The 16307-nt window shown below is 39.0% G+C and overlaps 1 protein-coding gene across 1 annotated transcript in view; it reads left to right on the forward strand.

The window, feature by feature from the left end:
• The window catches only part of HMCN2 (hemicentin 2), a 542629-nt gene that overhangs the window by 299534 nt on the left and 226788 nt on the right, over positions 1-16307 (forward strand). The window contains exons 25-30 of the mRNA XM_053695481.1: positions 1437-1564; positions 11338-11610; positions 12101-12184; positions 13079-13270; positions 13544-13674; positions 13800-13947. Of these exons, the coding sequence (XP_053551456.1) occupies positions 1437-1564; positions 11338-11610; positions 12101-12184; positions 13079-13270; positions 13544-13674; positions 13800-13947 (956 nt within the window). The remainder of the gene's footprint in view (positions 1-1436; positions 1565-11337; positions 11611-12100; positions 12185-13078; positions 13271-13543; positions 13675-13799; positions 13948-16307) is intronic.

Here is a 16307-nt window from a genome sequence, read left to right on the forward strand (position 1 = left end):
TAAACAGGGGATGTCAATCAACCCGATCGTATTTGATCGTGTTGATTTCTGTCCGCGGCCTCAGAGCAGGTGGACAAGTTATGGAGCAGCGGTCTTTAGACCGCTGCTTCAGCCGGAAATAAGGGGCATCAAGCTCCATACGGAGGTTGATAAATATGCCCCAAAGTTTGGATTTCATATCCCTTTAATTTCAGCTCACTCTAAAAAAATTGAAATGTGGCAGACATACTCTTAAACCCTTTGGCTACCTGAGAGGTATTTAGTGTATTGCCAAATACCCTGCACAGTGAGATAAACTAAATTTGCCTTTCTATACACAAGAGACTTTTTAGATAATCTCTCCAGACCAGAGAGTTCTAGACAAGTGTCCCCTAAATATTAATAAATGTTGTCCCTAAATGTGAATGTCTTGTTTGTTTATATCTCTGTAACCTTGAAACATTAAATTTTGGTCTTTAGAGTTCATGGACTGACTGCAGCCTGCAAAATAGTATGACCTGCTAAAGACGTGAAAAATCCAAAAAGAAAATTCTGCACTAATAATAATTTAATGAATACATTATTGTTTGTATATAACTATGTGTTTAACCATACTGGGAGCTAGTTGAACACATCTGGTAAGCCAATGACAAGAGACCATGGGGCCTATTTACCAATGTGCGGGCGGACATGATGTCATGCATACGCTGTCGGCATTTATCGTTGCACCAGCAGTTCTTGTGAACTGCTGGTGCAATGCTGTCCCCTGCATATTAGTGGCTAATTGGCCGCTAGGAGGGGGGTCAATCATAAAAATGCTGCTCCCTACCTTATCCGCCACCTTTTAGGTGCCCGACTGAAATCATCCCAATCTGATACGATCTAATCATGTCCGCTCAACCCTTAGTAAATTTACCCCAAAATCAAAATCATGAAAGTTTAATTCGGATTTTTATGTCCTTTTAATCTGTGCAGCAGCATCCCCCGAAGCCACCTCTCATTGTCACTTATTTGTACTTGTATTAAGTTTGTTTCATAGTCTTTCAATGGTAATAACCAGGTTATTTAAAGAGACATACACATTAATGTGAAATGCGTTACAGCTATGTTTGCAATGTGCTGTAATTACAAAAAAAGGTAGCACACGTTTTGTTATAAGTTTTCTCATACATGCAATTCACCAAACATACACAGCGGAGCCACCTACACCAGCATCTGCTAAAGCATAGCAAATCATTAGATTGCATATGTAAATTTAGAAAAAAACAACGTGCTAGAAGGAAAAAAAGAATGTGTCAGATCCATTTTCATTAATATGGAAGCTTAAATTGAATTCAAGCCTGTGCATAATGCTGTAATATTAATTGGCTGTCAATGGACTCCTACACTTGCATTAATGCTTATTGGTTGATGTAAATAAGCCTCCTGAAATATGATTTTCATTCTTCTCTTCCTAGACATCACCTGCTGCCCTCCTGGTCACTCAAACTGTCTGAGTTGAGAGTGATGGATAGCGGATATTACACTTGCACTGCTTCTAACCTGGCAGGAAACACGTCTCTTACATACAACTTGGAAGTACAAGGTAATTGCAATAGGAGTTAAAGGGACATTATACACTAGATTTTTCTTTGTATAAATGATTTGTAGGAGATCCATTTATATAGCCCATCCGGGTGTGTTTTTCTAAAAATGTATAGTTTTGCTTATTTTTTTTTATTAACATTGTGCTGATTTTCAGACTTCTAACTAAGCCCCAACGTTTTAGATGTATACTGATGTATACAGACTGCATCTGTTTGTATAATGGGTCTTTTCATATGCAGGGGAGTTGGGAGGTTCTTCTATCAGCCCCTTTAAGTGGGTGCCCCAGACTTAGCTCATTAATAGTGTTAAATTGGGAGCTTCTAAGTAATTTTTTAAAAGGTTTTACACTGGATTTTTATATCAGTATCTGTGCATATAATTCTTTATAGTAGTGTCTAGTACAGGCCGTTAAATGAAAATTGGTTTATACTGCCCCTTTAAGATAAATAATTGATCTACAAATGATATATAGGAAATGCAATTCTATTAAATGTATAGTTTAATAAAAGTCAATAATTATATCCAGTGATATGTATTCTTTCAACTTCACAATTCAATGCCAGAATACAGTCTTGTCCCTATGGAAAAGAATGTTACAGAACTGTGATTTCATTTCTGCAAGATCATATGGGCTCAGCCTCTGAGTTAAATGTGTAATATTCCCACAGAAACCCAAATGATATTTACTCATGAATAAAAACATGCAAGACAAATATAATTAAAAAAAAACACAACTTAAAGGGCCATGAAACCCACATTTTTTTCTTTCATGACTTAGAAAGAGAATGCAATTTTAAACATCTTTCTAATTTACTTATATTATCTAATTTGTTTTATTCTCTTGATATTCTTTGCTGAAAAGCATATCTAGATATGCTCAGTACCTGCTGATTGGTTGCTGCACATAGAAGCCTCGTGTGATTGGCTCACCATGTGCATTGCTTTTTCTTCAACTAAGGGTATCTAAAAAATTAAGCAAAATAAACAATAGAAGTAAATTGTAATGTTGTTTAAATTTGTATTCTCTATCTGAATCATGAAAGAAAGATTTTGGGTTTAGTGGCCCTTTAACTTGGGGAAGAAAGGAGGTCTAGTAAAAAATTGTAAAAAATTGTAAAAACAACTATTTGAAAAAAATGAAATTGGTAGTCACTGGGGACAACGCATACAAGAGAAGTCAGTACTGCGGGGTAAAAAAAAGATACTACTGAATAAATGATAGTTGAAAAGTTGTGAGACATACTTTGCCATATATTTGGTATCCTGTGTAATGAACCTAGAAGAAAAGGGAGTTATTGCCTTATTTCCTGTATCTAAAAAGTGTTTCTACTCCAGCCTCTTTTTGGTTTAAAAAAAGTATGGTACATTTCTTTGTATTCTGGATGTAAAATCTTTAAACAGGTTCCCAAAGGTCCCTACTTTTAAAATGCCACTGTACCCAGGTTGTTCTCCAATGTACTGGTGGCTTTTACCTATGGTGGCTCAAGCTCAAGAAATTTCAGAAGTGCCTTATCTGGACTACATTCTTGTACAAGCACCCTCCCTTCAGCAGCCTAAATCACACAGAGTAAATAGGTGAATGGTGTTTATGACTCACAAATGCTTTGTACCTCCTAAATTAAAAAAAACTGGGTATAGGATGCGGTGTCAAATGTGCAAAGATGAATGCAATCAGTATAATTAGCATAAACTCACTCAGCGTGTATACAGTCCCAAGCCTATGATTAAGGCTGTCAGGGCCGAAACGCGTAAGACGTGCCTGGCTAGTCTTTTTTATTCCATCTGAGCCTGTAAATATGTTTTAACACTTTTCCAAATACATTTTTGAAGTTTTAGCTGCTCTGTTTCATAGTTTGTTAAATCACACAGAGGCCTTGCTTCATATGCTTTGCGAAACACAGTTTATGCATACATTTGCTAAAGAGCTCCCTTGTTTCTCAAAGTCGAGTCTCCTTTCTAGGGCCAATAATACACTCAGTGTCTTTGAGGCTGTCTCTGACAGAAAGCACAGGATCAAACTTCAGAATTCAATGTGCTCATCTTCAGCACACTCCTCTTCTTAAGATGGCTCAGCACATGTTAGTTTTGGGTCTGATGGTGGCTGTTCAGATGCCTTGGCCTTTGTCAGGTTTTGTCTGAGACCTCTGCAGCTGTTCATTCTATGGCAGTGGAACAGGGATTATGAGGACCTCTCTCAAAGGATCCTTCTGGATCAGGAGAAAACTTGTTGTGGTGGCAGACTCACCAGTCTTTTATCCAAAAGACCTCTCTTTCTTCAGCCATTTTGCAGGTGATCATTAGCGTAAGGGGTTGGAAGGGGCTGTCTGGGGTTTTCGGAAAGCACAGAGGATTTGGTCTCCTTGGGAGGCAAGATTATTAATCCATATTCTGGAACTCTGTGTGATCTTCAGGGCACTACAGAGTTGGCCCAGGCTCAGGCAGGAACCCTTCCTACGTTTGCAGTCAGACAATGTCACAGCTGTGGCTTACATCATTGTTTCTCAATCGCGGTCCTCAAGTACGCCTAACAGGTCAGATTTTCATTATAGCTAAACTAGAGCACAGGTAAAATAATCAGCTGATGAGTGAGAGCAGGTTAGTAACCATGGTAACTGATCAGCTGATTATTTAATCTGTGCTCTAGTTCAGCTATAATAAAAACCTGGCCGGTTGGGGCTACTTGAGGACCACGGTTGAGAAACACTGGCTTACAACAATCATCAAGATGTTACTCAAGGTTCCCTGATGATGAAGGAGGTGTCTTGTAGCATCAAGTGGATGGAATGCCATCAGTCCCTGATTTCGGTCATCCACATCCTGGGGGTTAACAGCTATGAGGGGGGGTTCTCAGTTGTCTGCACCTCCACCTAGGGGAGTGGTTTTGGCATCAGGAGGTATTCTTCCATATATCTGAGAAACTGGAGTTTGCCAATGAGAGATCTCATGGCCTCTTGCTTGAATCGCAAACTTCCCTCTTTTGTTCCATGTCTCACAGACTCATGTAGATCTGGTGGATGCTTAGTAGTTCCTTGGTCGTAGAGGCTAATGTACATCTTTCCTTCTCTTGTGTTGCTTTCCAGAGTGATAGCCAGAATGAAGCAGGAAGTGGCTTCAGTTATTCTGATCATTTCATCCTCTTTGGTATGTGGACCTCATTAAAACGATTTCTTGCCTGCCTTGGTGGCTTCCTCTCAGAGACAATCTCCTTCTTTCATCAGGACCTCAAGACTCTAGCTTTGACAGCCTGGCTATTAAACATATGATATTGCCTAACAGGGGGTTGTCTAATAAGGTGGTTAAAACAATGATCCAAGTTAGAAGGCCTGTTACCAGAATTATCTACCACAAGGTGTGGAAAACTTTGCTGGCATGGTGTGCATAGAAAGGATTCCATTGGAATTCCTTTTGGATGCCTAGGTTTGGGTGGCTTGGAGAAGGCATTGTCAGCTAGTTCTCTTAATAGTAAGATAGATAGATAGATATTCATATTTTAACTAGTCATTTTATTGTTTCAACACACTGTTTGGAATCACTAGGTTCCTTTTTTTTGGCTTGATTTTTTTTTTTCTGACGTTCTAGTACAATTATCTAAGAATAAGAACAAAACACCCTTTAGTTCTAGTACATGTAATCTTCCATATTGAACACTTAAAATATGAATAATTTCTCAGTAGAATTGCATTGTTTTCCAATCACTTAAAGAGACAGTAAACACCTTAAAGCAGTGGTCTCAAAGTACAGGCCCTGGGGCCATTTGCGTCCCCCAAGATAGTTTCATATGGCCCTCCCTTGTTTAATAGGTAAACCATTAATTTGGGCTGTCAATTTTTTTTAGCCTTCTAAAAAGTGTAACTAGTTGATGTTCTATATAGTCACTCACAAGATAAATATAAATACAAGCCTCTAGTGTAGACTCCCAACATGCACTTGGATAAATGTCACTTTTAACATTGTTATACAGTTCCAAAATGATCACTTCACTTGGCACTTACAAGATAAATTTAGATAAATACAAGATAAATAATTGGCTAAATGTCACTTCCAGTATAGCTAGCACTAACACTTGGCCAGTGGCCCCCAGATACATTGAGTTTGATACCCCTGCCTTAAAGGGATATAGAGAGATGCACTCAACTGAGACAGAAGAAAAGCTAGAAAAACGTCCATGCTTGTCTATTTAGCTCACTGTGCCTTTCTCAAAGGAGGTATATTGTGTAGCATTACATGTCTGATCCTGTCAATAGACAGCCCAACCCAGAAATACCAGGCAGTTCTCCTCTAAATGAGGGAAAATAAAGAACCCCAGACGTACGTTTCGGCCTCTCTGGGGTTCCCATTTTCCTCGTTCAGAGGAGAATTGCCTTGTATTTCGGGGGGTGAACTATCCTTTTCAGGTGGAATTAGACTGATATATTTCAGGAAAGTTCTCTATATAAAGTATAATTCTACTAAAAGAAGCTGCTCCCAGGTGGTGACTGGCAAGCGAACAAGAGACTGAGCAGTTGTTTGTTCCTGGTAGAGCGCTTCTCTTTCTCCAATACCTTAAACACCTTGTAATTACACGGCAATTTGTTGTCTTGCTATAGAATAACAAATCAACTAAATCTAAATATTTGTTTGCTTTAGCTGTTGTGGCCAAGCTCCACCCATCATTCACCTTATGGAGCCAATCGTGGCTTGAGTCTGCAGACAACAAGACTAGTCATGGTCACAATGTTAGTATTGAGTGCATTGTTTTGCCGTCCCAATTAGGGACATATATATAGCAGGGTTAGCCTTTATAAGACTGCAGGTGCATTTTCAGCTCCGAGAATAAGGAAAGGCACAATTTTGAAATGGGGCAAAATAAATAATGAAAGTATATTGCAAAGTTGTTTTATTATGCACAACTAAACAATTTTATATTATAATCTCTGGGTATTTACTGTTCTTCTATAGGGGGATTTCAGTATAAAAATAAAGAGGAGATGTTAGCATTTTATCTTTACTTTTATATATTTAACCCTTTGCAAGAGTTACCATATATCAATGATCAAATATGTGCTCCCACTCAATCCTTGTGCTGATCTAGATTAGGGTACAGCCAGTAATTGAAGCATACATACATATGCCTGCACTTGTGATCAGGCAGGGGTTAAATATTTAGGCTCCCATTCTAATGTATCCAAAAAGCTATAAGAAAATATCATATGGTAGTCCCAGTGATAAAATATCATATGATAGTCCCAGTGATTTTTATTTCTTTAACTGCCATTTGATTTATTAAAACCAATCGACTTACATAGAAACGTACGGCGAGATTACGAGTTTTGCATTAGAGGCTATGTGGTGCTAACGATCAGTTTTCTCTCACCACTCACTTACATACAGCGCTTGTATTACAGGTTTTCAGAAACCCGTCTTTAAAATACAAAAAGTGAGCGTTGTGCAAAACTTAGCTCCAAATCTCACTTCAATACCAGCGCTGCTTAAGTCAGCGGTGAGCTGGTTCCAATCAGCCAATAGAATGCAAGCTCAATCCTATTGGCTGATTGGATCAGCCAATAGGATTGAACTTCAATCCTATTGGCTGATCCAATCAGCCAATAGGATTTTTTCTACCTTAATTCCGATTGGCTGATAGAATTCTATCAGCCAATCGGAATCTAAGGGATGCCATCTTGGATGACGTCACTTAAAGGTACCTTCATTCAGCTTTAGTCGTCGGATGAAGAGGATGCTCCGCGTCGGATGTCTTGAAGATGGACCCGCTCCATGCCGGATGGATGAAGATAGAAGATGCTGTCTGGATGAAGACTTCTGCCCGTCTGGAGGACCACTTTGCCCGGCTTGGATGAAGACTTCTCCCGGCTTTGTTGAGGACTTCGGCCCGGCTTGGATGAAGACGTCTCCCGGTAAGGTGATCTTCAGGGGGTTAGTGTTAGGTTTTTTTTAAGGGTGTATTGGGTGGGTTTTATTTGTAGGTTAGGGTTTGGGCCTGCAATAGAGCTAACTGCCCTTTTAAGGGCAATGCCCATCCAAATGCCCTTTTCAGGGCAATGGGGAGCTTAGGTTTTTTTAGTTAGTATTTGATTTGGGGGGTTGGTTGTGTGGGTGGTGGGTTTTACTGTTGGGGGTTGTTTGTATTTTTTTTACAGGTAAAAGAGCTGATTACTTTGGGGCAATGCCCCGCAAAAGGCCCTTTTAAGGGCTATTGGTAGTTTAGTTTAGGCTAGGGTTTTTTTCATTATTTTGGGGGAGCTTTTTTTATTTCAATAGGGCTATTAGATTAGGTGTAATTAGTTTAAATATCTGTAATTTGTTTATTATTTTCTGTAATTTAGTGGGGCTTTTTTTTTGTACTTTAGCTAATTTAATTTAGGTAATTGTATTTAATTTAGTGAATTTATTTAATTATAGTGTAGTGTTAGGTATTAGTGTAACTTAGGTTAGGTTTTATTTTACAGGTATTTATTTTAGCTAGGTAGTTATTAAATAGTTAATAACTATTTAGTAACTATTCTACCTAGTTAAAATAAATACAAACTTCCCAGTAAAATAAAAGCTAGCTATAATGTAATTATTAGTTATATTGTAGCTAGCTTAGGGTTTATTTTATAGGTAAGTATTTAGTTTTAAATAGGTATAATGTAGTTAATGATAGTAATTTTATTTAGATTTATTTAAATTATATTTAAGTTAGGGGGTGTTAGGGTTAGACTTAGGTTTAATATGTTTATTATAGTGGTGGCGACGTTGTGGGCGGCAGATTAGAGGTTAAAAAGTGTAGGTAGGTTGCGGCGACATTGGGGAAGGCAGATTAGGGGTTAATAAATATAATGTAGGTGGCGGCGATGTTGCGGGCAGCAGATTAGGGGTTCATAAATATAATGTAGGTGGCGGCAGTGTCCGGAGCGGCAGATTAGGGGTCAAAATTTTTATTTTAGTGTTTGCGATGCGGGAGGGCCTCGGTTTAGGGGTTAATAGGTAGTTTATGGGTGTTAGTGTACTTTTTAGCACTTTAGTTATGAGTTTTATGTTACGGCGTTGTACCATAAAAATCATAACTACTGACTTTAAAATGCGGTAGGACTCTTGACAGGAGAGGGTGTACCGCTCACTTTTTGGCCTCTCAGGACAGACTCGTAATATTGGCGCTATAGAAGTCCCATAGAAAAAAGACTTTACGAAGTTTACGTAAGTCGTTTTGCGGTAAGGCCAAAAAAGTGTGCAGTGACCCTAAACCTTCGTAATACGCAGTGGGCGTAAAAAAGCAGCGTTAGGACCTCTTAACGCTGCTTTTTTTACCCTAACACAAAACTTGTAATCTAGTTGATAGATTTTAATGGCGGGTAAGAACCAGAAAGCCCATCAAGTCTGTGTAAGTTTAAAAGTGCCTCTTTGGTTCAGTCAAATAGCATTGTTTTTCAGGCCCACGGCACATCCCTGGAAAATTCTCTGGAATGTTGTTTGTCCTTTGCTGCGACCAATTAGGGACAGATCTAAACTCACTCTTGTACCTATCAACCAATCACTGTGCAGCACATAGGAAGGTCAGGGTTCTACAGAATGCACTCCAGCCTCTATGGGGAGTTAAATTACAGGAAGAGCAGGCAGAATAAATAAAATAAAAAATGTGCATTACAAAGGTTTTAAATGATTCATAATTAAACATTTTGGGCCAGATTACGGGTTGAGCACAAAATTGCGCTTTTGCGAGCGCGGTATTTGCACTCCACCAGTAATACCAGCGCACACAATTGTGCGCTGGTATTAGAGGTGACCCGCAATGTGAATGCAACCTCGCGTTCGATTTGCATGAAAGCTTTGCACTCATGAGAGCTCGTAATGTCTGCTTATTTATAGCACGTCCATTTAAATTATTGCTCCACTTGTAATCTAGGCCTTTATAGGGAATCAGTGTAATGTCCCATTCCTTCTGAAGTGTAGACTTTAATCTGTGGAAAAAAAACTGGTCAACCTTACCTGAAAAGCCTGCGAATTTCTTATCCCTCTGAGTTTAACTGCTTTTTCCTGTTATATTGTTTACTAATTTAAACAGCTTTACTCATTCAAATTGTGACCCTTCGAGTGGATTAGAATCCCAAAAATCACCCAAGCCCCAAACATTATTTTCGCTCAGAAATTCAGTTGGATTATATTGGAGACCGTGTGCTGCACCCCACTCATACATTCTTCCTAGAAGAAGATAGTATTTTCATTCACAGTGTGTCCTTTCTTGGCTGCCAATAGATATATCTGTGTGTGTGTTTGATGGTAATCATCATGGATCATCTCTAAAAAATAAATTTGAGTGAACGCTTAAATCTATCAGCATTTGTAAGTCTCAAATCTGGATATGTGAACATTAAAATTATATCAGGACCTGATTTGTCATTAGATTAAAAGGACAGTAAAGACATTAGACATTCATGATTTAGACAGAGGGGCCGATTTAACAAGGACCGAATGGCCCTGAATGTAACTGTTTCCGCGCAAGCCTTCAGGCTCACCGGAAACAGGAGTTAAGAAGCAGCGGTCTTAAGACCACTGCTCCTTAACTTGTACGCCTCCTCTGAGGCGGAAGACATCAATCCGCCTGATCGCATACGATCGGGTTGATTGACACTCCCTGCTAGCGTCCGATTGACCGCAAATTTGCAGGGGGCGGTATTGCACAAGCAGTTCACCAGAACTGCTTGTGCAATGATAAATGCGACAGTGTATGCTCACACTTTGTTTAATCGGCCCCAGAGCATACAATTTTAATCAACTTTCCAATTTAGTTCTATTATTTAATTTGGTTCCTTTTCTTATTATCCATTGCTGAAAGATTTATCTAGGAAATCTCAGGAGCAGCAATGAACCTAGGTTCTTGCTGCTTATTGGTGGCTGCATATTCATGATTGGTGGGTGCATTGTCCACTTTAACTGACTGCAAGTAATGCTTAGCAGAGGTTGCACTGGTGATTTATTTGTTCATTGGTAGAAAATGTTTGAGGTACATGGTTTCTAGAGGACATACGCCCCTGTCTTGTTGATAACCAATAGTCATGAATCTAACTTGTCTTGAGTATAGGAATATCTTTATTGATCCAGGATATGAGTAAACATGGATTGTCAGTCATATCAGCCTGTGATCTATGCACTGGATATATATGTACGTCTTTAAAGGGCTGAATGTGTCCGTATGTGTCTTATTGAAGATTATCACTTCTGTACTTCCTTAGGGACTCCCTGTAACAAAATGCATCTGTTATCTGTCACTAAGCCGTTGTTTTCTATCTCAGACATAGAGGCAGGTGGTTTGTAGGCTAGAAGTAAAAATGCAATTCTGAAGGCTAATTGCAGACTGTGCCCTGCTACTCGTTGGTAGCCGTCTGCTGTTCCAGTAATGCTGAGCATGGGTTCTGCTGCACTTCCTACAATTATCATCGTACATAGATTTAGCATGAAAGCAAAAAGGGTTTAGAAGCACATTTGCAGGACAGTTTCCCCATTCCTTGCAGGATTTTTGACTGCTTCATTATTATCATATCTTACAATAGCCTCTTGCATTCTCACCTACCCCCTTTCAAATCCTTAATATTCACTTTATATTGTTCATAAAATTATAGGATAAATAATATATTTTCAGACCTGGTCATGCACTTAAAACACAAATCAGGTGTTATACAATTATACTGTTTCTGTTATTCCCTATATACATTGCCTTTTCCCTAACATTGTGTCTATGCTCATATTCTGTTATGACTTCTGTCTTTTCTTGGAACATCATGTAATCTCTTACAGTTCCACCACGTGTCCATCCTGGGCCCAAGGTTCTGAAGGCCATTCGCGGTCGCAAGCTGGCTTTGCCCTGTGTGGCACATGGGGATCCCATGCCCAGACTCAGCTGGTATAAGGATGGCATTGCACTGCGGGTGGGAGGACAAGATTCTCTGGAAGGACCTGATGGCACTATTAGTGTCCAAGAGGTGCAGCTGTTAGACTCAGGGAGTTACCGTTGTGTGGCATCAAGCAGTGCCGGAGAAGATTCGCTGGAGTTCAAGCTGGAGGTGTTAGGTGAGTGATGAGCAACAGAAGATACAGTTCTTTTTAAATCACTGTGTTCCCCTGTCTTACATGTATATGAGGTTGATTCCTCCATCAAAATATCACTAGTGGAAAACCTAATTTTATGTGGTTTATAATATGTTGTGAACTGTCCTGCGAAATTGTCATTCCCAAATGCATAATGTTACCACAGTCTGAATTTGTGCGATTTGAGCTTTTTGTTGTCTTTGTTGACATCAATCCCATTAGCAATGATTAGTTTACAATGATACTAAATGTGATTATGGCCAGATGTGTACATACACTGCATTGCTTCACAACAGAGTATAAACAAGTCTATTACTGTAACAAAGAAATAGTAGTCATTAATATTACAGAACATTTTATTGATCCTTGAAGTGTTTAAATGTTGACTAGACCTTGCAGGGGTAGAAGCTTAAACAGTAATGCTGCCTATAATAATGCTAGCTATCCACTAAATAATCTCTTGCCTTGCCAGAGTCGCCATACTTTGCTGACAGTTCTGATGTCCTTTTGGAGCACATCGCTAATGAGCCGCTGCTTTTATCATGCCCTGTGCAAGGTGAGTAATTCTCTGGTCTGTCATTGGGTCTCCTCTAGTTGAACTGTAATAAAATAAAATGCAACTTAACTAAAAAAAAAATCTATGCTTATTAATTGTTCGTGTTAAACAGTCATGTTAAATCACTCCTCTATAGCTTCTTTTTTTAGTCTATTCTATATCTTCTGTACATTTTTACATTTATATGCTTATAAATACATTCTGAAGATGTCTATAAAATAAAATACTAATTTGCAGTTATGTGTATGGTTTATAAAGCTCAGAAGGAAGAGAGAGCAGTGTTTAAATGTTGGACACTGCTTTTATTATTTTTGCAAAATTCCTCTCAACATGTACAGAACTATAGGAATAGTTAGAGTTGACCAACAGCGGCGCTTCATTGTGACATTGGTTGGGTTTCAGATAAAAGAAACACCAGGGAATAAGCGTAGGTCAGGATACAAGTCTCAAAACAAAGGAGGGCATCTGGGTGGAAGTTCGCAGCAATTTTAGTAGTTGACAACAATGGTGGTCCTAGAGTGTACTCTGCAACCTGTTTCAGTAGTTTATATGCAAGGGAAAGCAGTAAAGAGTGAATTAAGAAAAATAAGGTAGTAGAAAATTAGACCCCCCCACCCATCAGTAACTTTGCACCCGTTATATAAAGCTTTGTGGTTAACTTATTGCACCTTCTAATGTTACATTCTAGAACCACCTCTGGTGGGTGAGTAGGGAAAAGCATAGACACATAAGACACAAGAGTTTTACAACGGTTTGCAAGATAAGGTTTGAAAGCTTCCACAACTTTATTGATCAATATAAATGGGTTAATATTAAATGAGGTGTAAATAAAATAATAATGGTGGTATTTGAAAATGGTATCTACTGACAATTCTAATTGTATTTAATTACCAGGGACTCCCATGCCTCTAATGCGATGGATGAAGAATGGCATAGTTCTTAGTGGTCATTTACCAGGTCTAACTCAACTGGGGAATGGGTCCTTGTTGATTGAGTTGGCTTTGCCCAGTCACAGTGGTGATTACATCTGTCTGGCAAGCAATGAAGCCGGCACAGCAAGAAAAAAAACTAAAGTGGTGGTGTATGGTAAGAAATTGTTTTCAAGATGGCAGCATATTATGGTAAATAATGTTTAATTAGCCACTAAGCCCATATCTTGGCAAATTCCAGGACCTAGAGATCTTCTACTAATATGTTACCCTGGCTCTCACCTTTTAAAGTATTATACATATATCTATAAACAAAACCTCTTCTCCTGGCTCTTAAAAATTGTGTAGCTGTCCTCTCAGTTTTCTGTCTGGCTCCTAAATGTGTCAAGCTGCGCACTAAACTATTGTGTCCTGTTATTCATATGTTTAGCACCACCCAGGATTCTTGAGGATGGGCAAAGCCAAAATATCTCCATGATGGCTAACCAACCACTGACCCTAAATTGTGAAGTGACTGGCGTCCCCTTTCCTACAGTGACATGGAGTAAAGATGGGCGAACTGTGAGTTTATTAGGAGAAGAAGAACAGGATGATGACTCTGTCATACATTAATGTAAACGTCTCTCAGGGAACTGTAGATTATTTTGTTTAATAGATTATCACCATTCTTCTCTCTCTTCCTACAGCTCACTGAAGCACCAGGGCTTAGTTTTCTGTCTGCAGGGCAGTCTCTTCGTTTTCACCGGATACGCAAGGATGATTCTGGGTCATTTACATGCAGAGCAGTGAATCGAGCAGGAGAAGCCCAGAGGACCTTTAATGTAGTTGTCCTGGGTGAGTTATCTTCATTCAGGTGGCTGATCCTCATGATCTAAAAACAAATGATAGTTTGCAGATTCATGTTGTGAGACAGTAGAGGCAATCACATCAAAAAACAAAGAGACATTATAGTTTTATACATGTGTAGTTTATATCAGATCAGAGGCGTAACTAGAAACCACAGGGCCCAGGTGCAAGAATCTAAGAAGGGCGACCTCTGCACCCCCTGTAGTTTTGCCCCTGTATTAGATATTAATATCAGATATTAAACACTACATTGCAAAAGACCTTCAAACAAAACACAAACGTGTAAATGTATTTCATTTTATTAGCAAACGTTTTTGTGTTCTGTGTTCCCAAACATTTTAGTATGTTTATATTAGATACCTTGCTGTGGCCCATTAGGGACTGATATAAATAAGCTCCTGCACCGATAAAAAAATTACTATGCAGCATGTTGCAGGGTCAATGTACTAGATCCCACGCAATGCTACCATCTCTAGGGGCAGTGCGAAAATTAAAAAAAACAATTTCCAGAACTAAAGTATAGAAAAAAAGTTAACCTGATCTGTTTTTGTTTAGACTTTTTAAACATGTAGGCCTCCGTTACATATGAAGCGTCACCCGCAAAATCCTCCGCTGCCAGATTTTACGTGATTTTGGTATTACATATACGGCGTAGCATACAAGTTACGCACGTATATTTCACCCGTCGCTCGCAATTATTACTCCCATAGGCTAACATGGGACCGCGTTGTAAATCGGTATCTAATATCCAGCGCAAGGACTTACGTGGCGAAAATGGAGAAATCTTACTCCATTTTTACCTCGCCATAAAAGGCAGAGTATGGGAGCACCGTAACTCCCGAAAATGCCTGCAAAAATAAACTAACACCTAACGCATGCGCAATGTCTATCTACCTGTCAACCGCAATACCCCACCGCAATAACTAATAAAGTCTATTAACCCCTAAACCGCCATAGCCCACAACACAATAAACCTAATCAAGTATTAACCCCTAAACCGCTATAGCCCACAACGCAATAAACCTAACCCCTAACCTAACCCCCCCTAACCTAACCCCCCTTAAATAAACTAAAATGACCTAATTTACAAAATACTAAAGTTACCATTAAATATAAAAAAAATTACACTACTTCTAAAATACAAATAAACTAAGTATAAATTAAAGGGGCAGTCTAATCCAAATTCAGGAGTAGACTGTCCCTTTAAGCAAGAATTACAGAAAATAAACAAATCTAAGATTACAGAAAATAAAATTACAAAAGTTTAAATAAATTACACCTAATCCCTATGAAAATAAAAAAGCACCCCCTAATCTAATCAACTACCACTAGCCCTTAAAATGACTTTTTGCAGGGCATTGCCCCAAGATAATCAGCTCTTTTGCAAAAAAATACACACAGCCCCCCTACCAGTAAACCCCCCCACCCACCAAACCCCCCCCCAAAAAAAATACTAACACTAAAAAAGGGCATTTGTTGGGCATTGCCCTTAAAAGGGCATTCAGTTCTTTTGCTGCCCACCCTATCTAAATAAAATAAATCCCCCCAAAAAACCCTTAAAAAACCCTAAGTCTAACCCCCAAGTGGTCCTCACCTGTCCTGAAGTTCAGCGGAGAAGGTCCTGTTCCAGGCGGAGAAGTCTTCTTCCAAGCGGCGACCTCTTCTTTCTTCCAGGAACCAGCCGGCGTGAAGCGGAGGGCGGAGTTTAAGACCGGCGACACTGGAACTGAAGACCGGCGACTCTGGAACTGTCGGGCTTATTTTTGGGAGGCGCGTTAGACTTTTACGGGAGATTTGTTATTTTATTTACTTTTCTTAGGCGCCGGCAGTTTCTAAAGTACCGTAAGTCACTAGTGACTCCAGAAATTTGTATTTACGCTCATTTCTGGACATCGCTAGTTTATCAGACTTACGGCACTTTATGAACTGCCGGCAGGGTTTATGTAATACCCCAATGTGCGAGGTGAAATTACGGACAGCGCAGGTTCCCACGCTTGCGTCGAAACCTGCGCCGTATATTTGATCGCGCCCATGGCTTCTTCTGCAGATTTAATATACCCCGTTGTCCTCTTCCTGGATTTCATTAATGAATTAATTGAATGCAAATCCTAAAGGGCTAGTAAGAATAAATAGAATGAATAATAAATATAGCCTGTAGCCTTATGTGAAATATATATACATATATTTATTTATATGTTTAAAGGGACATAAAACAGGTTGAGGTCTGTGCATATCCTAAAAGGGCTAATTAATTAAAAATAGTTTGCATAAAAAAAAATTGTTTAAAAATTGCTGGCAAATATTTTAAAATAATTTTCAAAAATAAGCAAAATGAATTACATAGCTAA

The sequence above is a fragment of the Bombina bombina genome, chromosome 12 (genome assembly GCF_027579735.1).
Source record: "Bombina bombina isolate aBomBom1 chromosome 12, aBomBom1.pri, whole genome shotgun sequence".
NCBI lineage: Eukaryota > Metazoa > Chordata > Amphibia > Anura > Bombinatoridae > Bombina > Bombina bombina.